The sequence below is a fragment of the Electrona antarctica genome, assembly GCF_951216825.1.
Source record: "Electrona antarctica genome assembly, chromosome: 12".
Lineage (NCBI taxonomy): Eukaryota > Metazoa > Chordata > Actinopteri > Myctophiformes > Myctophidae > Electrona > Electrona antarctica.
Genome location: NC_136793.1, coordinates 33017158 through 33041037, shown reverse-complemented (window position 1 = coordinate 33041037; position 23880 = coordinate 33017158). Strand labels below are relative to the sequence as shown.

At 41.0% G+C, this 23880-nt stretch overlaps 2 protein-coding genes across 6 annotated transcripts in view; one reads left to right on the top strand and one right to left on the bottom strand.

Annotated features, from left to right (window-relative positions):
- Positions 1–15767, top strand: part of acacb (acetyl-CoA carboxylase beta) — a 29085-nt gene extending 13318 nt beyond the window's left edge. For 4 of the 5 annotated variants that reach the window (XM_079516731.1, XM_079516735.1, XM_079516733.1 and 1 more), the window contains 37 exons: positions 76–226; positions 315–449; positions 647–793; positions 881–1069; positions 1396–1496; positions 1617–1705; positions 2206–2330; positions 2414–2527; positions 3006–3119; positions 3207–3296; positions 3458–3576; positions 4218–4241; positions 4864–5007; positions 5559–5655; positions 5908–6015; positions 6232–6288; positions 7390–7431; positions 7603–7818; positions 7993–8148; positions 8647–8850; positions 9409–9564; positions 9646–9768; positions 9888–10157; positions 10392–10489; positions 10590–10710; positions 10822–10932; positions 11079–11222; positions 11318–11438; positions 11543–11639; positions 11897–11993; positions 12117–12252; positions 12466–12643; positions 12796–12908; positions 13029–13183; positions 13268–13438; positions 14054–14190; positions 14833–15767. In XM_079516731.1, coding sequence (XP_079372857.1) covers positions 76–226; positions 315–449; positions 647–793; positions 881–1069; positions 1396–1496; positions 1617–1705; positions 2206–2330; positions 2414–2527; positions 3006–3119; positions 3207–3296; positions 3458–3576; positions 4218–4241; positions 4864–5007; positions 5559–5655; positions 5908–6015; positions 6232–6288; positions 7390–7431; positions 7603–7818; positions 7993–8148; positions 8647–8850; positions 9409–9564; positions 9646–9768; positions 9888–10157; positions 10392–10489; positions 10590–10710; positions 10822–10932; positions 11079–11222; positions 11318–11438; positions 11543–11639; positions 11897–11993; positions 12117–12252; positions 12466–12643; positions 12796–12908; positions 13029–13183; positions 13268–13438; positions 14054–14190; positions 14833–14953 — 4771 coding nt within the window. In that variant the 3' untranslated portion in view covers positions 14954–15767. The remainder of the gene's footprint in view (positions 1–75; positions 227–314; positions 450–646; positions 794–880; positions 1070–1395; positions 1497–1616; positions 1706–2205; positions 2331–2413; positions 2528–3005; positions 3120–3206; positions 3297–3457; positions 3577–4217; positions 4242–4863; positions 5008–5558; positions 5656–5907; positions 6016–6231; positions 6289–7389; positions 7432–7602; positions 7819–7992; positions 8149–8646; positions 8851–9408; positions 9565–9645; positions 9769–9887; positions 10158–10391; positions 10490–10589; positions 10711–10821; positions 10933–11078; positions 11223–11317; positions 11439–11542; positions 11640–11896; positions 11994–12116; positions 12253–12465; positions 12644–12795; positions 12909–13028; positions 13184–13267; positions 13439–14053; positions 14191–14832) is intronic. The other variant, XM_079516732.1, reaches the window with a different exon arrangement.
- A 422-nt stretch (positions 15768–16189) lies between these two features.
- foxn4 (forkhead box N4) lies at positions 16190–21634 on the bottom strand. Its single transcript, XM_079516736.1, has 9 exons — positions 21531–21634; positions 19134–19300; positions 18813–18925; positions 18609–18719; positions 18361–18488; positions 18168–18264; positions 17862–18069; positions 17272–17646; positions 16190–17121 (listed from the first exon to the last, which is right to left on the bottom strand). Exons 1-9 carry the CDS (start codon positions 21608–21610, stop codon positions 16871–16873), a joined length of 1530 nt encoding a protein of 509 aa, XP_079372862.1. The 5' UTR covers positions 21611–21634; the 3' UTR covers positions 16190–16870.
- Positions 21635–23880: the final 2246 nt, after the last annotated feature.

Sequence of the window (23880 nt, the reverse complement as noted above, 5' to 3'; positions counted from 1 at the left end):
TTGAAAACACGGTGGAAGAAGCAGTTTGTGTTTATGTGAAGTGTACACACAAACTGATCCATTCTGATCCTGCAGCTACCGCATCACTGTTGGCAACAAGACGTGTATGTTTGAGAAGGAGAAGGATCTCACAAAGCTAAGGTCACCCTCTGCTGGTAAACTGCTACAGTATATGGTTGAGGACGGAGGCCATGTCTCAGCGGGATGCGCCTATGCAGAGATTGAGGTGAATGAGAAATTATTTGGTAAAACAATCTTCAGCCATGTTTCTTTTCCATGTGCTTTAATAGACTTGCTCTGTTTTGTTGATTTAGGTGATGAAGATGGTGATGACCCTGACTGTGCACGAGCCTGGTTGTGTCCACTTTGTAAAGAGACCGGGGGCAGTGCTGGAGCCTGGCTGTGTGGTGGCCAGTATTGAATTGGATGATCCTAGCAGAATCCATCTGGCAAGTTTACCCCCACATCACCAGCTGTAGTGTGTACACGAATGATATTAATAAGGAATTCATAGTGGTGTTTGTCAACTACACAAGCCATTTTGACAGGTTAAAAGCCTGTTTGTGTTTGTTTTTTCCTAATATAATATATAAATCCACTGGCTGGTCTTTTTTTATATTTTTTCCTGTGTGTTCTGCTGTCATAGGTGGAGCTTAATAATGCGTCACTACCACCCCAGCCGCCAATGCCCATCATGGGGCAGAAGCTTCACCAGGTGTTCCATGGTGTGCTAGAGAACTTGGTTAAAGTCATGGATGGTTACTGCCTCGCAGAGCCCTACTTTAGCAACAAGGTAAGTAGGAATCTTTCTGCTGTAGATTTTTGAATGAGGTCTGCTTTCTTTGTCAGTTACATGAGTAAGTTATGATTTTCTGTGCAGCTGAAGCAGTGGGTAAATACCCTGATGACGACGCTAAGGGACCCTTCCCTCCCACTGTTGGAACTCCAGGAGATCATGACCAGTGTGGCAGGTCGCATCCCCCCAGCTGTGGAGAAGGCCATCCGTAAAGTCATGGCACAGTATGCTAGCAACATCACCTCTGTCCTCTGCCAGTTCCCCAGCCAAAGGGTGAGGGTTTCATATTGAAGAAATACTGTCTTTGGTAGATTTCTAAGGAGACCCGATGCCCAAAGATGGCATCACAATGTTGATTTCCCTCTCTATCTCACAATGCAAACAGTCCAAATGTAAACCACTTCCAAATATAAAAAACATTGCATGGGGTGCATACTGCACTGTGATATTTTCCACTAGTTCATGAATGACTGCATTCTTATGCTTATAAGTCCATTATAGTACATCTGAATGAAGTTTATCTATTCTACATGAATGTCAGTGTCTTTCTGAATCACCAATCATTGTCTCCTTCGTTTTTATCTCATGCTTTGCTTCAGATTGCCAATATTTTGGACAGCCATGCAGCCACCCTGCAGAGGAAGGCTGACCGAGAGGTGTTCTTTATGAATACTCAGAGCATTGTGCAGCTGGTGCAGAGGTTAGTTTTTGGTTAAGTAAATGTTTTCTTTCTTTTTAGACAAGACAACTGAATTTCCCAGCAGTAATTCACGCTGATTGTGTCAATATTAAAAGGCTGTGGCTAATGACTTTGTCCCAGGTACCGCAGTGGGATCCGAGGCTATATGAAGTCTGTGGTGATGGACTTGCTGAAGCGCTACTTACAAGTGGAAACGCAATTTCAGCAAGGTTAATCTTTATTACTGTTTGAACTCACAATTGAACTAACCCATGTTTCTGTCAGTCGTTCTCAAACTATTTCATGTCAAGTACCCCCAAAAATGTATGTATTTGGCCGCCGACCCCCATCTGAAAATATGTTGTTCCAGTTCCAGCAAAGATTTTAGTTAAAAATGTTCGCTTTGAAAGAATATATATATTCAAAGATTTGCACCACATTTTCACGATTTTTCTAAAATAGCAGACCTACAAGCTCGTAGCGTGGCACTCGGTGCCGCTCGGTGAGCTTGTAGATCTGCTATTTTTCAATAGCTAAAGCATAACATAATGCTTAAAACACCAAAAGGGGTTCCCGCCCAAAATGGGTTAAAGGAAAAGATTGATAATACTTGCTATGCATCCCATAATCATACTTTTATCATACTTTTTTTTTGTCAAATTTGAAGTTGGTGGTATCCAAGATGCATGTTCCTAAGCTTGTATTGTTTTTTTTCCTTCCGCTCAAACAGCTCACTACGACAAGTGTGTCATCAACCTGAGAGAGCAGTACAAGCCCGACATGACGCATGTGCTCGACTGTATTTTCTCTCACGCTCAGGTCTCCAAGAAGAACATCCTGGTCACAATGCTTATTGTAAGTGTTCAGTCAACATTGATACTCGCATACATAGTTGAATAACATTTGTATAGTGTCTTGACATGTTTTGACATATTTAGGACCGACTTTGTGGAAGAGATCCTACCCTAGCAGACGAGTTGATGGCCATACTAAATGAACTCACGCAGCTCAGCAAGGTGGAGAACTCCAAGGTAGCCTTGCGGGCAAGACAGGTAAGGCCATGAGCATGGTATGGTTTCGTCTCAGTCAGATATTTGAATGCTGTCCCTATGTTTAGGTACTGTATATTAAAGAACCATTCCAGGGGGTTGGCATGTTTAGCCTATTTACTTGCGGTATAGTTGAAATTAAAACTAGACATGTTTGATTCAAGTCATTGGATTCCATTCATTTCAGTATGTTATTACAATCAACGTGCAGAGATACAGTGAGCTTTATGGTCCTTTGGTGCCCAAACGTGTGGATTCATTTGAAAAGTCATAGTCAGCAAAATGTAGAAATATCCATGACTAAAAACCAAAGAAAAATAATTATCTAAAAATAAGCATTAAAAGGAAAATTGTACAATATATTGCCAAAGCTGTGATTAGACATGGCATGTATTGACACTGGTATGGTACATTAAGTGTATTGCTAGTAGTAACATACTACTGAGCGAGTTTTAAAATCACTAATGTTTGGGTTCCATAGGTGTTGATTGCCTCTCATTTGCCATCCTATGAGTTGAGACATAACCAAGTGGAGTCCATCTTCTTGTCTGCGATTGACATGTACGGACACCAGTTTTGCCCAGAGAACCTGAAGGTTAGTTTGTGGAGGGTTTACACTTTTCTTTATAAGTTTTAGATTGTTGAGGGTCAATAAAATGATGGTGGTTTTCATTTCTTACAGAAACTCATCCTCTCGGAGACTTCCATTTTTGATGTTCTTCCCAATTTCTTCTACCACACTAATCGGGTTGTGTGCATGGCTGCCTTGGAGGTATAGTAAGCATGTCAATGATAGAGACTTAGCCCAGTGGCGGCGCCTGACATGTAAATCCTAGCACTGCTACTGCAACCTCCTTGCTTGTTTACACGATGATACATTCAGGTGATGCTGTTCAGCATATCTGTTGATTAATCGATGTGTCCTCTCTGCAGGTATATGTGCGCAGAGGGTACATTGCTTATGAATTAAACAGCCTCCAGCATCACCAGTTGCGGGATGGGACATGTGCTGTAGACTTCCAGTTTATGTTGCCATCATCTCACCCCAACAGGTACCAACAAGAAAACAACACAACGTATACACAATACACCATTTCAATTTGAAAGCTTTTTCTTTGTTTGTTTTTGTTTTATGACATTATTTTAGGATTATAATATTCACTGTTATTCACTATTGCTTTGTGATTCCTATTTCAGTCAAAGAAAGGCCATTGACTACATGGGCAATTTCTACAAATGGATTCAAATTGATAAATAGTTAAAATACTCTCTTCAGTTGCATCAGAGACATTATATCATCTCTTTATTTAGAGCAAAACCATGTGCTTCCAATGATCCACTAAACCAAATCATAATACCGATTTTAAAGCGCAAATATATCACTGTATGCCATTTCTAAAGGATGGTTTTGACTTTAACTAAGAGTTTTCCCTCAACCCTCACCTTATTTTTAATGAATGTAACCTGATCATTCATAACACATATAATCATTAAACGTAGCACAGGCATAGAGCGAGCAGTCTTTTAACCAAGGCTCTAACTGCTTAGTGCTAACTTGGAATGCAGAATGTTTTTTTTAATTTATATTATCTTTTGACCCAATTAGATATTAACCTGAATGTGCAAAGCATTCTAATGCGTAGAGGTTGAGGCCAAGGTTGTTAATATTCACCTGTCAATCATCTTATTTCAGAGGGAGCAGCCCTACTCTGAACAGGTAGAGTACAGCTCCTCCCAGCCAGCCAAGCCTCCTGACCTGTCTGTGTATGCCTCGCAGCAATGCATGTTGAATGCACAGTGTTACTTCTTCCTTCCTTCCTATGAAACCATAAACATTTACTAAAGGACTCTTAACAAGTTCTTACTAATTTGTCTTTTTATATATAAATATATTTTCAATTTTTACGGTGACTGGTAGCTTTTGAGAGGGGTATGTCTTATTCATGGCATGTTCCTCTTAAAACCTGCAATTTATTTCAATTTGGGGAGCTTGTACTTTCCAAGGTCAAATTTGGATTCATAATTTGTCCATCAATCTCAATCAAACAGAATACAACAATTGCAATCTCTAACAACAGTTATTTGTCATATGAGATGATTCAATTAGAAAAATAGATTTAAATATGCCTATTCCTATTATGTTACTGGATACGAGCTCATTGGCAATATTAAGTTGCTTTGCAAATAGGTCAAGCAGACATAGTGTAGAATGCTTTCACTGCTCTCTGATGGCTGTAGCTGAGTGTTCCGTGCTGAAGCACACCTGTCCTGCCTGCAGTTATCATTTGCTGTTGGGAACCTCCTATTGCTCACTCATGTGGCCTGTTCCTCCATGCCAGGGTTGCTGTCCCACTGAGTAACTCGGGTCAGTTTGAAATGAGGCGTCAGGGCAGTGACCTGTTCCTGGAGGGGGCTCACCTGTCTCCGCCGTGCCAACGCATGGGCGCCATGGTGGCCTTCAACTGCTTTGAAGACTTCAAAAAGTAAAACAGCTATAATTACATTACTACTTTGTTTTTCCCATTAAGACCTGAGGCGGATTCTACAAATGTCTTAACAATCTTAACAGTTTTCTGAAAAACGTATGTTGCTTGCTATATCAGTGGTTCTCAAACGTTTTCATGTCGAAGACACCCACCCACAATTAAATGTATTTGGCCACTGACCCCATCTCGAAATAATTTGTTCCAGGGACCCCCGGAAGCAAAGACTTTAGTAAAAAATGTTTGCTTTAAAAGACTGTATGTATTCAAAGATTTTTGCACAAATTTTCATGATTTTTCAAAAAGTAGTATAAAATAATGCTTTTTGCTTAAAATCCAAAATAACGCAGATGCTTTCCCGGTCTTAATGGGTTAGATACAGTATATTTATAAATCTATTTCACTGCACACACTGTACATTTGACAAAGCATGTTACAAATAAAATCTTTGAATCTTGAATAAATAATTACATGCAGTATGTAGATATACAATGTATACTGTATCTACACACAATGTACAATATTTCTTGATGTATTCTTGTGTTTTACAGAAACTTTGATGAGATACTTTCAAGCTTTGCAGATGACCTGGAGAGTCCACTGTTTTCAGATGCCAGCTCTGGCCTGTATGAGGAGGAGAACGTCAAGGTGAGGAGTTCTGGGTTTTTAAGCACAATCGGACTAGCAATACATTGCTTGGTTGGATCTGTTCAATTGTTCTTATTGAACTTTGAATGTAAGCTAAGGATTCCAAATAAGCCTGTTGGCTTCTTCCTTTCCTTGTACAATAACTTGTTTTCTTTTGATATGTATTGTTTCTATTTTATATGTGCTAATAATTAAACTATAGTAAACTAAACGGTTCTACTTTGTCACGTAATAATCGTATATCTTCCTCAGAACAAGAGGGAAAACCCGATCCACATCATTAATGTGTCCATAAAGTCAACAGACACAGAGGATGATGATGCGCTGGTCACAGCGCTGACAGCCTATGCTCAGTCAAAGGTCAGCATATGATCTTGAGTCTATTTTATACTTTGTCATACGAAAGGCTCACATTTCGCATCGTGATGTGTTGTTGGCTCGTAGATCAGCTATTTTAGGCGTAGTATAAATTTAGCATTATTGTTACATGCTTCATAAATTATGATGATGTGTTTCTACTTTTTCAAGTCAATTTTATTTTGATGATTGATAATAAAATGTATTTCCTCCTCCCAGAAATCAATCCTCTTTGAGTATGGCATCAGGAGGATCACATTTCTTTTTGCACAGAGGGTAAGGCTTTATTGATCAAATGTTTTAATATCAACTTATAAAATCATGTTCTGTAATACACATTGTGGATTACACATTACACCCTGAGCGGATGTCCACACAGCGGTCTTATTTGAGTAGGGCTGGTAGACTTTGATTACACTTCAAGTACATTAGAACATGAAAGGAAAACGTCTGCCAGCTACATTCATTACAGAGTCGGTCACTTTTTTGTGAGGTTATTCATTGAATTATTTGCACATAAGAACTGTGCCATCCACTGATTGTTGGATATAGTCTGTGTACATTGTGTCTGGAGCAACTTTTAGGATGTAGTCTGTGTACATTGTGTCTGGAGCAACTTTTAGGATGTAGTCTGTGTACATTGTGTCTGGAGCAACTTTTACACATAAGACGTCACCTGGCGTCACTCAATCTGATCTCCTGATGTAGTCAGGAGATGTCAGTACAAGACAGCTTGGTCTGTAGAAGCCTTAAGTCTCCGTCTGTGTGACACGGCCCTGGGTTTAACAGCAAGATAAAGAACAGAAAGAGGGCTTATCGTAAGTGTTTACTGGTGCACTGGATATCTGGAGACAAAACACTGCTAGTGCTGCCACACTAATCCAATTTTCATCCTTAAGTGTTCCTGTTGCTTATATACTGGCTGTTTGAGCAGGGCTAAAGTAATTATAATGGTCATAACAAAAATAATAATACACCTCACTTTAGCAGTAAAACCATGCCATTGCTTATTGATAGGCCTATATAACTATAATGCCTTACGTATGGGCAGGTACAAACTGATATTAGATGTTTTTGTGTGTTATACTTTTTGAAAAATTCAAATATAAATTTATAATGGATGGAAGTCAAAGGATAACTGACGGCTGACCAGGCTGAACCTTACTCAAGTTTGGAGTCCTACATCATAGATGGGTCACAGATGACAGATGAGAGGCTGGCCTCATGAAGTCGAAATCCACATTCTCATGTAGATTCCCAAGATCCACATGATTTGATTCATTTTTTCACGATATTGACGCACGTTAAATATACCTTTTGCTATTGCATATTTATATTTGATTTGTACTAACCCTGTATTTACTGTGATTGCAACAGAGAGAATTTCCCAAGTTCTTCACCTTCAGAGCCAGAGATGGGGTGAGATAACAAGAGTATAGCGATGATGGTAGAATTATAATTTTGTCAGAACTGCAGAAATACTATACTGTATATTGTATAAGGTGAACATGGGTACACTACATACATACAGTATTTGTTCATAAGTGGTTCGTGATTATAACCCATGACTCTGCCTGTACATTTCCTCAGTTCCAGGAGGACTGTATCTATAGAAACCTCGAACCAGCCTTGGCCTTTCAGCTGGAGCTTAACCGCATGAGGAACTTTGACCTGACTGCTGTTCCCTGTGCCAACCACAAGATGCACCTATATTTCGGTGCTGCTCGTGTAGCGGTGGGTGCTGAAGTTACAGACTACCGCTTCTTCATCCGAGCAATCATTCGTCACTCAGACCTCATCACAAAGGTATGAGAGAGTTGTTTGGCCATGTATTGGTCAGTCCATTTGGGTGCAAGAAGCAGCACGGCCTCTAGAGGTCACTAGTGGGGCTTTTAGACTGGGGTTGTTTTTTCATTGGAAAATCAATGGAAGGTTGATTTACTGTATCTTTTGTTAAAAAAACCTGTATTTCACAACCAGGAAGCCTCCTTTGAGTACCTGCAAAATGAGGGAGAACGTCTTCTGCTGGAGGCCATGGATGAACTGGAAGTTGCCCGCAGTAACACCACTTTCCGCACAGACTGCAACCATATCTTCCTCAACTTTGTCCCTACAGTCATTATGGACCCTTCCAAGGTCAATGTGCTACACAATAACAGTCATTATGGACCCTTCCAAGGTCAATGTGCTACACAATAACAGTCATTATGGACCCTTCCAAGGTCAATGTGCTACACAATAACAGTCATTATGGACCCTTCCAAGGTCAATGTGCTACACAATAACAGTCATTATGGACCCTTCCAAGGTCAATGTGCTACACAATAACAGTCTGACCAAGCCTACTTAATGCCTGAGTTATACTTGGGTGCGTGGGTGTCGCACACCACATACATGCTCATAACGCATTGCACACCACATACATGCTCATAACGCATTGCACACCACATACATGCTCATAACGCATTGCACAGGTGGATATGCTTCTTGATCTGCTATTTACTGTGTAAAACACCGGCACGCAACTAAGTATAAATCAGGTTTAAAGTGTATCACATCGATTTCTTCTTCAACAACTGCTCCAGGCCGACATTCTCTTTTTCCATCCACATCCTCTCCCCTTCTGGCCTTCAGATAGAGGAGTCTGTGCGCTCCATGGTGATGCGTTATGGCAGCCGGCTGTGGAAGCTTCGGGTCCTGCAGGCTGAACTGAAGATCAATATTCGACTTACACCAACGGGGCATGCCATACCCGTCCGTCTGTTCCTCACCAATGAATCTGGCTATTATTTGGACATCAGCCTGTATAAGGAAGTCACTGACCACAGTTGTGGACAGGTACAAGCCATTGACCAAGTTCGCCCACTACATACAGTGACATACAGTAGCAGCAGTGGTATAGTTCAGTTAACCCATTAAGGATGGGAACCCCTTTTGGGGTTTTTACCTTTCAAGAGGGGAACCCATTCTTGGGTTGTTGTTGCCATGTACAGTATGGTATATATCAACATAATGTTTTTGTAATTTTTGAATCTATTTATAATTGGGTCGGTCTATGTGCCTGTTTGTGTGCTTGCAACTAATCTCACAAACCGCTAGGCACCAAATTGTCTGTGTACACTACCAGTAGGCCACAAACGTACCTCCACAATTTTGAACTTATTTAATTTAATTGTTTTATAGTGGAAGTCAATGGGGCTATGATCGGACTGAAACCCTATCAAAATGTGGAGTTATACATCATAGATGATGTCCTAGACGCATTGAAGCCATGCCATTCCCACGTGATTAGATTTGTGGATATAATGTGTTTTGGATATATTTGAGAAAGTGCAATCTAGTTTTCATATAAACATGACAATTACTGAAGGGAAACTCATCTCCCTCTCCGTTCAGATCATGTTCGAGTCGTATGGAGACAAGCAGGGTCTCCTACATGGCATGATTATCAACACCCCATATGTGACCAAAGACCTGCTGCAGTCCAAGCGCTTCCAGGCCCAGAGTCTAGGCACTACTTACATCTACGATTTCCCCGAGATGTTCAGACAGGTACTGCAGGCTCGCTGAATTAGACATGATTCATTTGGATCTTTACTGTTTTTGAGCCATGTTTTAATTGCTGTTCTGTAGGCGCTATTCAAGCTGTGGGGTCCAGGGGACAAATACCCTAAAGATGTGCTGATGTGCACTGAGCTGGTTTTGGACTCCCATGGTCGGTTGGCGCAGATGAACCGCCTCCCTGGGGACAATGATGTGAGATGTTAATCATAATATCGCCTCACTTTGGATTAAATGTTAAATATTTAATCTGATGCAACATCATGTGTCGGAGCCACAGCTTTTATACATGTCTATTATCCTGCATTCACCAGGTGGGAATGGTCGCCTTCAGGATGAAGATGAAGACCCCAGAGTACCCAACGGGGCGGGACATCATCGTCATCTGCAATGACATCACTCACATGATCGGCTCGTTTGGGCCACAGGAAGACGAGCTTTACCTCAAGGCGTCTGAGCTGGCTCGGTCTGAGGGGATCCCCCGCATCTACATTTCTGCCAACAGCGGAGCACGCATCGGCCTCGCTGAAGAAATCAGACACATGTTCCAGGTGGCCTGGATCGACCCCGATGACCCCTACAAGGTGATGTCATGATGACTCATCACTTATGAAAACAAAGGGAAAGCAGGTTTTCTGCTCATGTCCGCTTTAATATGTGTGCTGGTCATTTGACGGTAGTTGTAGTAATAATAATGCAGACTGGGTCTGCTCACCTGAGGCCCTATTTGAAATAATTAATAGTTGTTGGTAATCTCCGTTTGTCTGAGATGATGGACACTAACGCGTGTTCTTAATGTTATCTCCTTTCATCTGTAGGGTTTCAAGTACCTGTACCTGACACCACAGGACTACACCCGTATCAGCTCTACTAACGCGGTTCACTGTCACCACGTGGAGGAGGGTGGAGAGTCCAGGTAAAATAAACCCTCCACTGTCGATTGTTGCAAGGCTTTGCGCTCTTGTTCCTGTCAAATCATGAATAATTGGTTTTGTATCTGGCATTACACGTTTCAGGTACATCATTACCGACATCATTGGGAAGGACGATGGGCTTGGTGTGGAGAATTTGCGAGGTTCTGGCATGATCGCCGGGGAGACCTCTCTGGCCTATGACGAGATTATCACCATCAGCATGGTGAGAAGTCATCCCCTGCTTCTCCCAGTTCCTATTCATCCACCCCTAATCAGCTACCGTTATGTAGTTTCCCTCCGGTCTGTGGTACTGAGTCATTTAATTCCCTTTCAGGTGACGTGCCGTGCCATTGGGATTGGAGCCTATCTAGTCCGTCTGGGGCAGAGGGTCATCCAGGTGGAGAACTCTCATATAATCCTGACTGGAGCAGGAGCACTCAACAAGGTTTGTGAAGCTGAATGCTCCTCACTGTCGCATGAAAAACATCACCTTTTTAGAACAAAATAGTCAAATGCAGATTCCATGTTGTTGCTCAGTACAAAACTGTGGTTGATTGACCTTGATGATACATTTTCCTTGTTTCTGTGCAGGTTCTTGGACGGGAGGTCTATACATCCAACAACCAGCTGGGAGGAGTACAGATCATGCACAATAATGGAGTCAGTCACATCACTGTGCCAGATGACTTTGAAGGTGTCTTCAACATTCTCAAGTGGCTCTCCTATATGCCAAAGGTGAATGTTAATTTACTACCGGTATGTCTGGTTCTATGCGCTACTGTACCAAGCATGGAGATCTCATACAGTCAATGTTGCTCTTATCCTTACAGAACAAGCAGTCCCCGGTTCCTATTATAACATCTAAGGATCCAGTAGACCGGGATATAGAATTCACCCCCACGAAAGCTCCTTATGACCCTCGCTGGATGCTGGCTGGGAGGCCACACCCCAGTGAGTGCTTTGGCTTAACTTGACTAAATGCTCCTAATAATCTATTAGGCTACATTTGATCCCTCGTTTATTGTCCTGTTATAAATCTCAATGTGTGTCTTTAGCTGTGAAAGGAGCCTGGCAGAGTGGATTCTTTGACCATGGCTCCTTCATGGAGATCATGGACTCTTGGGCTCGGACTGTAGTTGTGGGCAGAGCTCGGTAAGTTAATTTATACACAGATATGCCAAGCGTTACATATCCCCTTTTATTGATCACTTTCACCCTGGCTTCTCTATTTTGGGTATATTTGGGCATTATATCAAAGCTTTTGTCTCGATGCAATGCTTGTGGAAGTCCTAGTGCTAGTACCACCGTACGACTAAGTATAAAATGGGGCTTAAGTGGTTAATGAATAAATCCCACAGATTTCACTATGGGCTGTAATAGCTTGGCAGCTAATTTATTTATGAATACAGATTAGGAGGAATTCCCCTCGGTGTTATTGCTGTGGAAACGCGCACTGTGGAGCTCACTGTCCCAGCTGATCCAGCCAACTTAGACTCAGAGGCTAAAGTGAGTCAATTCCACTCCTATGTCATGTCATTTCATAAAGGCTGACCATGTCAATGTAACACAGCAGTCTGTGTAATTCCATGAGGTTATAACAGCACACATGTTTTGTGTGCCTTGTCTCAGCTCCTGCAGCAGGCTGGCCAGGTGTGGTTCCCAGACTCTGCTTTCAAAACAGCCCAGGCTATTTGTGACTTCAACCGCGAGCATCTGCCTCTCATGGTGTTTGCCAACTGGAGGGGTTTCTCAGGAGGGATGAAGGGTACAGAATAAGCCAAATTTAGTCGTTCAACAAAATTGACATATTTTGCATCAGCAATTGTTTTCAGTTTAATACCCTTCATGTCATTTTTGTAAGCAATACTTACGCATTAAGCATAAGTCAGGCTTACAAGATACTGCAGAAAAGAGCCTTTTTAAGCTCTGTCAGTGTCTATCATATTAGAATAACACTTTTGTCCTGTGTCTTTTTCAGACATGTATGACCAAGTGCTGAAGTTTGGGGCCTATATTGTAGATGGCCTGCGTGAGTTCCGCCAGCCTGTGCTTGTGTACATTCCACCCTACGCAGAGTTGAGAGGAGGCTCCTGGGTGGTGATCGACCCAACCATCAATCCTCTGTGCATGGAGCTCTATGCTGACAGGGAGAGCAGGTGCATCAAACGGCTTCTTTGCCAATGATTAAAACCGAATCTTATCTAGGATTGGTTCACGGAATCAGTTCCACCATTGATAAACCTGAAATGGTGAATAACCTACCCCTATCTTTGTGTCTCTGTACCTGCTCCTGTTGTGCTCTATGCAGAGGTGGAGTGTTGGAGGCTGAGGGCACTGTGGAGATCAAGTTCAGGAGGAAGGACCTGCTGAAGTCCATGAGAAGGCTGGATTCAGAATATGCCCGTCTGTCTGAACAACTAGGTAAAGCTTTATATGTTTTTGTTTGTGTCTTATTTATCGCACACTTTATTGTCATCAATATCATGTTCATAATCTTACTGGAGATTATGTTATAATAATAATCTCTTCTGTTCTGGTCAGATAACCCTGAACTATCAGACAAACAGAGAAAAGAGCTAGAATCCAAGCTGAAGGATAGAGAGGAGTTCCTGCTGCCCATCTACCATCAGGTGGCAGTGCAATTTGTGGATCTCCATGACACCCCAGGCAGGATGCAAGAAAAGGGGGTCATCACTGTGAGTGTTACATGATTAGGGCACAGTCAATACAATACATGTTTATGATTGTAATCGCATGCATCCTTTTTGTCTATTTCATAGGACATTTTGGATTGGAAGAATGTGCGGAGCTTCTTCTACTGGCGACTGCGGCGCCTCCTGTTGGAGCAGGTGGTGAAGTGTGAGATTCTCCAGGCCAACAAAGACCTCAGTGATGGACACATGCAGTCCATGCTGCGACGTTGGTTTGTGGAAACAGAGGGAACTGTTAAGGTATGTCAAAAATAGAATAGAAGTATTGAGACAGCAACCTAACCTGTGCTGATGATGAGATAACCATTTATTTATTTAACCAGAATTATCACCATTGAGATTAAAATCTATTTTTTTGGAGGAGTCGTACCCAAGACAGGCAGTAGCACAATGAACTAATTAAACACCGGAGTTCACCAGAGCTCTGTACTTTTTTCCTGCTCTACACCAAAACAAAGGAGACAAATTTAAATGGAATAATTCATACTTCAAAAGAAAGTTCATTCCATAAATAATTAATTCAGCAATGTATTCCATGCCGAAGTGTTGGCCTCTGGCCAGAACTTTGTTTGTTTTTTATTAAAAACACAGTTTTAGTTAATTATGTCTTATGTGTAATGTAGACATTGTGTGTAGATAAGACAGAGCTACCCAAAATGGGGCCAGAATACAAAGTTGATCAAATAGAACATTCATCGAAAGATCAGATAGAATGATAAAATAATTGGTATTTTTACTGCAATACTTGCTGTGTATCTAACAATCAATGCTGATTTGTTGATGTTTTGCCCTATTGCTCATGTTCTATTTTTAGCGCCTATCCCTCCATTTTGTTATTGTTTTTGTGTCACCCAGGCCTACCTTTGGGACAGTAACCAAGCTGTTGTAGAGTGGCTTGAAAAGCATATATCAAAAGAGGATGGCACACGATCAGCCATCCGTGAGAACATCAAGTACCTGAAAAGGGACTACACTTTGAAACATATCCGCAGGTAGACACACACACACACACACACACACACACACACACACACACACACACACACACACACACACACACATGTGGATAGTGTAGATTTTTTAAGGGAAACATTTATTATTATGGCTATAAATAAGTAAACACAGTGATTCTCTGGCAAATACATGGACAATACACACAATAGACCAAGTGTAGCAATATGGAATGGAAAAGTAATTAAACCCCTCATTATTTTTCTTAAGTTTTCTAAATTCAACACACTAGTACTTATTATCGATACAATCGATTATTTGCATTGCAAAACGATTCAATACAAGTTACGATACAAAGTCAAAAGATACCATATGTTGCTGTTCACATATACTTTTATTGTTGGAATTAAAACCGATGCAGTTACCGTATCGTTATACCCCTATTATGATGTTTACATTTGTAAAAGCAAAAGGAAAAAGGGTATTTTTTGTGTAGAAACAGGAACTTGGTTTGGCCCTTCCCCTTTCTTAGTCCACTTCTTCCCGGGTGCTTCTGTGTTTATTCCTACTAACAACAACACTACATGTTTAGGGCAGTGGTGCTGTTAGCATAATCTGTCTTGAGAAATTATGTTGTTAATAATGTTTTTTTGTTTTTGTTTTTTTCTCCATTTGTGTCACAGCCTGGTGGAGGACAACCCTGATGTAGCCATGGACTGCATCATTCACATGAGCCAAAACATCTCTCCATCCCAGCGGGCAAAGATCTCCCATCTGCTTGCAACTATGGACAGCACAAGTTAAACCGGCAGATGATAATTTAGAGTTTAGCCTGCAGGTAACAGTTGAAGTGTTACCTGCTTTTCTTTCTCAGATATTTAACCGATGGAATAAATTACAATGTATGCCAAAAAAGAAGATAAAAAAAACTCAGGATAATAACAAGGGCTACATTTGCGAACAAATGTTTTCGCAATTACCACTGTACATGACATTAAATCTCTGCTGTCTACAACAGCAAAGAGTCATACGGTCAGTCACCTACAGACTACAGTCCCTGAATAAGCAGTACTCGTCTGGGCTACAGTCTATCCTACAGCATTTCATTGGTTGCAACGTTGCATGTGTACATACTCATGTCATATCATAATAAAGATACTCAATGTGTGGAGGGGTAAATGTGCCTTAGTTATAAGTATTGTGTACAACTTCTTATTGCTAGTTAAATGCTGCTGTCTTTCACTAGTGTAACAAAGTTTTCATAAGTGGGTGCTGATAATTTTTTTAATTGTGTGTTGGTGAAACAGCATATTTGATGTAGCCAACAAATAAAAGACCAAGCGATGACTGGATCTTTTGTACTACAGAGAAATGAAATATTTAATTTTGTATTATCTTTACTCTGTTGGTTTTAGGACGAGGGTGATGATAAGTCATTGTGAAACCGCTGGTCCTAGAGCTATAACTAGAAACTTAGTTGTGACATTTCATTTATGCATTAAATGGTCGTAACAGTATTATGTTTAAATATCATTGACAGGTAAAATAATTTTCTATGTACTTGTCCAGTGTTTGTGCTGTTAGCATTTTCATATTTTATTACATTTTTGACAATGGACTGCATTGTCCATCTTAGTTTTTTTTTCAATGGCATTTAATTTCAGTTTGTCTGGTTTTGGTTTAAGTCTCTTAGAATCCGTTAACCAAATTATATAAAAGGTTTTCCACACCATGTCTTAGAACGTTTCTTATATTTTTGATTTGTAATTTATAAGGTATAGACACTGACTATGATTATTTGGTGACGCCAAGAATGTAAAAACAAAATACTAGTAATGTATGCAAAATCTCAGCTCTACTGTATTTCGCCTTAACAAGCTGCTTGTTAATAAATGTGATTCTGATCTGTTTTTGGCAAAAGAAACATCTTTTCTTTTTTTTTTACCCATTTAGTTTTTATTATGGGCAAGTCATTGAACATAATGTACATCCTGACATTCATAAATGTTAATCACAGAGTGAAATGTGTAGAATCAGGAGATCTAGTTAACCACTCACACAAAGTAAAGTATTGGCACACATTTGCAATTTGGAAGAAGTGGGTAAATGCAGTTGAAAGAAAGCTTTTCTGTGTAAATAGAGATTAACATTCAAATATATACAGTAAAACATTTGATAGAATCATCACTCCTCTAGCTGCCTTTTCTTTTATAAATATAAATAAAACATCACAGTAATTCTGTCTAGCACAAAACAAGACAATGGACAAGGATCTACAGGAATGACAGGATGTATACACAGAATGAATGGTACAAAGGTTGGTGGATAGCAACTTGATCGTAATCCTCCACACAGGTAGTTTTTAAGTTTACACAGGCTTCGCTTGGCAAAGTTATACATGTGTATTTTTTCACATACCCAATAGCTTTTTTTTAAATCCCCAATTAAATTGTCATCTTGAGCTCTATCTACGTGTATGATTTAACATAGATTTAGTTTTTTACCTTTCCCCTGGTATTTTCTGGATTCGCTGTTATCCAGGTAACAGTATCCACTCCAGTCATTTATATTATTATGCTGGTACAACAAATGCCGGGATTGGAATTCCTTTGTGGACATCCATGCAAATCCATAGATATCGGAATCATTTTGATTCTTCAAAAACAGAAAAGGTTCGTAATGCATGATAGTTAAGCTCCCCGGCATATTTTTCATCTGGTTTTAAAGCAGGGCAATGGGCTTGCTGTTGGTTGGTGTGCCCATGTACTGAGACGAGAGGGTGTCCAGGGCAGTGTAGGTAGTGTAGAGGCCTGTCACGTGTACATCCGAAAGAGGCAGGCTTCCTCCACTAGAAGCAGGAGGAAGATTCATTGTTCCCAGGTCACAGTCTGATAGGCGAAGGGGTGAGTTACTGAAGGTGCCCAGTGCATCCAGGTTAAAGCTATCATCCTTCATCTCCTCCCATAGATTACCTGAGGAGACAATAGCACAGGTACTGTAAGTGTCTGGACTCTAGCTCAGGAAAACAGTATGGATGTGTCAGATTTATGAGATGATTTGGGACTTAGCAAACATTTAACCAACAAACTGCAAACAAATTTTAAACTGAGAAAAGACCACACCTTGTAGAGCAAAGTCCATGATACTGGGGTCCAATGCATCCACCTCTGTGTTTGTATCACCATGGAGACCATAGCCCACTTGCTGGGCAAGTGGGCTATGGGAATGGTCAGCTACTGTGTGGAGCGGAGGAGTCTGAGCAGGGGCTGGAGACAAGGGGGCCAGGCGGGCCTGAGCCTGGAGTTGGGCTTGAAGGTGATGATGTTGGTGCATGGGTAAGCACTGCAGGGACAGGGTCACCATAGGCTGGGGCTGCATCTGGGTTGGGACTGACAGGGGAAGGCCAGTTGGGCAGTTGGGCACCCGTGTCATACCTGGCTCCATAGCCTTACGTCTGCAGTGCTCTGGACGGTCTGTGATCAGTTTGTCCAACTCATCTGCAAGGAAAAATGTAACAGTACTAGATCTATCAAACTGACAGACAACCATTGTCTAGTAACTAGACAACTTACATAATGAGAATACGGTAACTAGACTCTAGTTACCGTATTCTCATTATGTAAGTTGGTAATTGGCTTGTGGATGGATCTCTGAACTTTCTCACACATTGTTTGGGTACAAGACCTGATTACATTCAAAATCTAATTCTGACCAGGGTTAGCCATGCTGCGGCGGATTGCTGGGAGGTCCTTGCGTTTCCACTTCTGCATCTCTTCTTCCATCTTGTCAATTTTGGCAGGGTTGAGTGCCCATAGACATCCCTTTCGGGATGAGCCACTCATCTTGTTCTCCACTTTCTCAAAGCATTTGTTAAGCGACAGGTTATGCCTGACTGAATTCTTCCATCCATCTGGTGCAGTCTACAATGAAAAGAAAGACAGATATTTTAATTAAATGAAATCATCTCACTTGTTTTGGGGTTTGTGCTTATAGCAACAGAGATGTCATTTTGTTTTACCTTAAAATAAGGAAAATGTTCCTTCATAAAGCTATAGATCTCACTGACGGGGAGGCTGCCTGTTTTGCTGTTCTTCAGAGCCATCGCAATCAAACAGCTGAAGAAAATTCATCAGGAAAGATGAATAATTGTTATGCCATTTCTCCTACGTGGAATTTATTCATGATATATTTTGAGGATTGTTAAGGCTCACCTATAGGAGTAGATTGGTTTGGGGAAAGACTTGGGCTGCAGATCCTGGTTTTGTGGAGCCAGGCGAGGTTGCGTGAATAGACTTTGGTTGTTGAAAGATACATTGCTATAAAGTCCAGCAGGTGAACACTTGGAGAAAAGAAATTAAGACAATTGATGATTGGCATTCTCTATGCTGATTTGAGATTACAGAAGCAATAAGGCAGCAACATCAAGTGCTTCAACTTAAAGGCAAGCCATGTGAGGTACCTGTTGTCCAGCTTGAGTTAAAGAGAACACTTGCTGGGGTGTAGGCTGGTAGGCTGAGGTAGAACATTGGTATCCTGGGGAGGGCTGCCCGTTCATGGAATATGGAGACATCTGTGAAAATTGGCCCAAAAATGTTAACATCAAACATTATTGTACAAAATCTACTTTAAAAAAAATGAGCCATGCAGGGCTGTTACAACTCACACTTCCACTATGGGCATTGATGACGTTGATTCCTAGGGGGCTGTGCTGCATGTTGCTCTGGAGATGGATCATTGAGCTTTGTCCTCCAGTCATGGTCATATTGTTCAGTTGAGCTGAAAGATATTTTTTATTAGATTATAATGTTTTTAGTTTATATTGGTTTATATCAGCTTTTGCCAATTGCAAGGACAGTTTTTGTTTTCTATTAGCATTTATCTATGGGTAAGCAGTCTCTGCTTACAGTAGGCTATATCTGTTTTTGTTATTTGCTATGTTCCGTTTGTTATATTATATTGTATCACCATATCGTGTCATCCTCACCTGTCTGTTGGTCCAACAGGCTTCCCTGAGAGGGCCCGTTGCTGTGGCCTCGACTATCAACCATCTGCTGCAGCCGGGGGACATCCACGGAGGTGAGCCATGACAGAGACTGCAGGTCCCCTGGGAGGTCCTCGTCTCTCAGCTGGGAGGGGTCTGTGGTCAGAAGCCTGGATGGGGTGGGGTGTGTAGGAAGGGTGGGAGGGGTTGGCAGCCAACAGCTTAGACACACAGACTACAAGTGGAATTTAAATCTAAACACTTCACAGAGCATTTTGTTATTCACAGTCAAAGCCACTGTAATGAGCCCAAAGCTAGCGAAGTAGAGGTGAAAGCGTCTCAATTGAGCCATGTATTAGCCATGCCATGCCAAGATTTGCCATAAGAAGATTAAGTGTTGTTACACAGCAACAGTATACATCAACAATGCAGGGTATTAGATTAACGTTACAGTAACGTACAGTTACAGTATATACATATGTATATATGTTCAAAATATATATATTTTTAATTCCTGTTAAATGAAACATTTTGTCAAGTAATTCATTTTGTGTCTTAGGGATAATTTCCCAAGCAATATATTACAAAAATAGAAATAACAGTGCTAAGAAGATGAATAAATGTGGGATCAGGTCTGATCATCTCTCACTCATTACTTAAGCAGCAGGGCTCAAAGAAAAATAAAGAAAAGACAGGAATCCTCTTGAATGCTCTCCAGTCCTCTGCACACACTTTACTGTAGAGGGGTTTAGTAATTGGGGTCGCTATGACAACACACACACTATTCAGTTACTTTATGGGTCTCTGGACAGTGCAGTAGCACACACACACACACCCTCCACCCCCCCCCCCCCCCCCCCCCCCCCCAACACACACGCACGCACATACACAAAATCCCAAATAAAGAAATCTACCCTGTGTCAGGTGACCATGGTCCCGTTGTAACCATTGGCTGAATCATAAGTAAACAGCCTAGGGGGATCGTTTGAAACATGGGACAGCAGCACATGCTGCCTGCAACAGTTGGCCTTGTCTATTGAAAAATGATCACCTATTGTGTCCCAAACGACAAATCTGCCCAGTGGCACGTGTCTCCATTGTCTTCCCCAGACCCTTCCTTGATTGTCTCTACCGTTTTTCTCCTTAACCAGCCCTTGCATTAATCTGTTGGAATGACAGGCCTCACACAAGAGGGACAAATAGGATGCCATCTGCTTCCCTGTCCCTTTCCAGCCTCCATCTACACTGGCCCCAACCCATCCCCCTTCAGTCCCCATCCCCCTAATGGGGGAACCAACAGAGCCTCTAGACCAGAGGGGGTGTCTGTGTTGTTGGGGGTCAGGCCTCAGTGCTTACTCCCTGTACCATCCAAAATAAATGACATCATTGCAGCCAGGAATCAGCACATGTCCATAAACAAATGGGCTATAGTGAGAGATTTTTAATTATTGGCTGTTCAAATAGTTGTGAAAGAACTAACATGGTCTCTCTCTCTCTCTCTGTCTCACTTGAATGTCAGGTGAGTTTTATATCATCTCTGACACGCATTGTTCAAGAAAATACTATGTTTTTTTTATGATGGAATATAAAAGGTTAGAAGGTTGAGGATATTCTGTGAATTAAACCAAATATGTTTTTACTATTAAAAGCAGCTTCTTGTTTTATATTGATCACTTAAGAAGAAGACTATTATCTTGTTTGATAGGACCATTCATCATTTTATGAATGTCCCGCATGGAAAAAGACAATATTATAACGACAAGATGTTTTTGATAGTTACGGCTTATGGGTACACTTCTCCAATGCCAAAACCTACGGTAAAGAAATTGCTCAATGATGCAACACATGTCTCTCGCCATATCCAGTCAGAAGTTTTCCCAGAGTTTCAACAACACTAAATATTGCACCTCCTCCTTCTTTTCCCCCACACACCCTCTTTCTCCCTCTCTCTGTCCCTCCTTTTCTAATTGGGAACCACTTCTTCATACTGGTGACCCGGAGAGCCCCCTCTCTCCCGAGCCGGCAGCCCAAGAGGCTCAGGCTCTCCGTGTGCCGACAGCGGGAGTGTAAACAGAGCTGATGGTTTCTGACAGATCCATTCAGACTGAAAATCATTTATTCTGCAGTCTTTTTCTTTCTGCTTTTTCATGCAACCCCCTGCACACAAAAAGAGCTGTCTATCTACCTTTAGATTTAACATTGTGAGGTTACACAATTTGTTCCATGACACTTTTGGAAACACCTTTTGGGAATTTGATTACCATAAATATGCCTTTTCTTTTGTATTCTGGTCAGTTTTAATCCTGAATGTGTTTGAAGATATGCAGGCAGGGTAATTCAGTCCAGTTTGGCCAACAAATATTTTAATAATGTTCCAAAGTCCAATAACAAGAGACTTACCTGTAGTCTTGAGGAGATGGGTGATGCCCAGCATTCTCAATTATTCCTGACATCCTGGTTGAAATCCCAGCTTCTATCATTTCCTATTTATTTACGATACCTCTGAAATCAAATAAAGAAAATGTAACAGTTTAGGTCATGCCTTCAATGAGAGGTACAACGGAAATGAACGGCCTGTATATGACAGTGTTTTAATATTGCTAATATTAATATATGAACAAACAAAGAGGTAGGAGCGCACACCAATAGTGGGGAGGTGCTGACCACGGGAGACAGACTTGAAAAAAGGAAGGAGAGGTCGCAAAACTCGTAGTCACGATGCAAAAAAACCTTTATTATGACCAACGTTTCGGCAACAAAATGCCTTCTTCAGGGTATGTCACACCCTGAAGAAGGCAGTTTGTTGCCGAAATAATACGTTTTTTTGCATCGTGACTAGCTCTCCTTCCTTTTTTCTAATTTTAATATATGAAAATAAATAAATAAACATTGTGGCCATAATAAAATGGCAAATAAACACACTGAACATACAAGTATATACCAGGATTAGTATATACAGTATGTGTGTGTGTGCGTGCGTTCGTATATATATATATATATGCAAAGCACCTGACGAAGCCTACACGGCGAAACGCGTCGTGCAAATAAAGCAATGAAGCAAAAATGTGCTTGTATATATATATATATATATATATATTATATATATATATATATATAAGCACATTTTAGTAGGATATATTTCAAATAATAGGCCCTATAGTAAGGTTATGGTTGTTTCAGCATTGCTTTGTTATAGGATGTAGTATGAATGCTTATTGCTCCCTTAGACTTCTGTAATTTAAGCCAATTTATAGGATGAAATGTAACTTGGCTTAAGCAAATGTGCATATCAACAGATGCATTCAAAATAATATGATTGCATTCAGTTCACCCAGGTTAGAATGACAATAAGAGAAAGTATTCATAAATTCTTCCCAGCCTAAATCATTATAAAATTACAATCGCCCTGTGTTAATTAACATAACAATGCCATAACAAAAATATTATTCTGAATGAAAGAGACAAAAACAACATATCACCTGCCGTAGTTGATATTGAAGAAAGAGTGAGCCGTTCGCGTGCCCCTGTACTGTATTTTGACTGTGCTGCACTTGATTCACCAAAACCGTTTTTAAATTTCCCTCTCTGGAGCTGTCCAGCACTCTGTCATGCGCAGTAGCCTGCCCACTTCAACCGAGGTTCCAGTCGCTCCCAACAGTTTGACAGCTGCTGTAAATGCAATGCTGCTGCGGTGCTGCAGGTGCACTAGGCTACTCGAGGAAATTGACACTTTTTCCTCATCTATACTCCACATCTATACTTCACATCTAGTATTGTAGGCCTAACACAAAAAGCGTCTCGGTTCGCAGTGCTCTTTTGCATATGGTTCTCTTTCTTGGTTTGTTATTGTCACTGTGGTGATCTTCTCCAATGTAATCCAGTCCAGGCGTCCACAGTTTACAGAGAAAGCTCAGTCAAAGTAGGGTATTTTTCATCCATCCATTGGGTCATTTTTGATCAGAATCCTATATATTCGACTGGTCACATGGGCCGACTAGGTAACTGATATTATGAATGATCTCTTGCGTATCATGAGTTGTCCTACAGGTGCGTGCGTGTGTCTACTACAATAAAAAATCAGGCCAACCTTGCACGGCTTTTGAATAATAAGGAGTATAACAAATAGGCACGCTATTCGAAATATTGGCTTAAAAAAAGCTTTCATCGACTGTGCTCATTAAAAATAAAGGAAAATAACTAAAAACTAAACAAAACATATAGCCTACAACAGAGGTTATCCATTTTCTTCCACAGTGTTCCTGACTGCGTAGCTTAATTCCAAGTGGGGTCCCTGTCAGATGTGACTGTGAGTCGCTACTACACTAGCTACTTGTGGCGTCTGTGTGTGAAATGAATGTGAACTTTTTTAGGGAAGTGCTTGTAGATAATTTGCTTCCCGCCGCTGCACCCGCGTCTTGCTCCGCTCAACAGTGGGAAAATAACCGGGGTGGCGCGTAGGGAGGGAGGGGGGGGGGGGGGGCTGCAAGACCCATGCCTGACATGGCAAGGCGACAAAGCTAACACTTGTCAAGAAGGGCGCTATATAGCCTACCTTATGCTTATGCGGTTCTCTTCAATAGTGACAGGCAAACTACATTTGTACTATGGCTATTAGGCTAAGCTATAGTTAATAACCTCCACTTTTAACACCATAACATGCTTAATTTTGATGGACAACACATTACTGAGATATGTGCATGCAGGCCTATGCATGGGATATAATATAATAGCCTATAAGAAGTTCATTTTT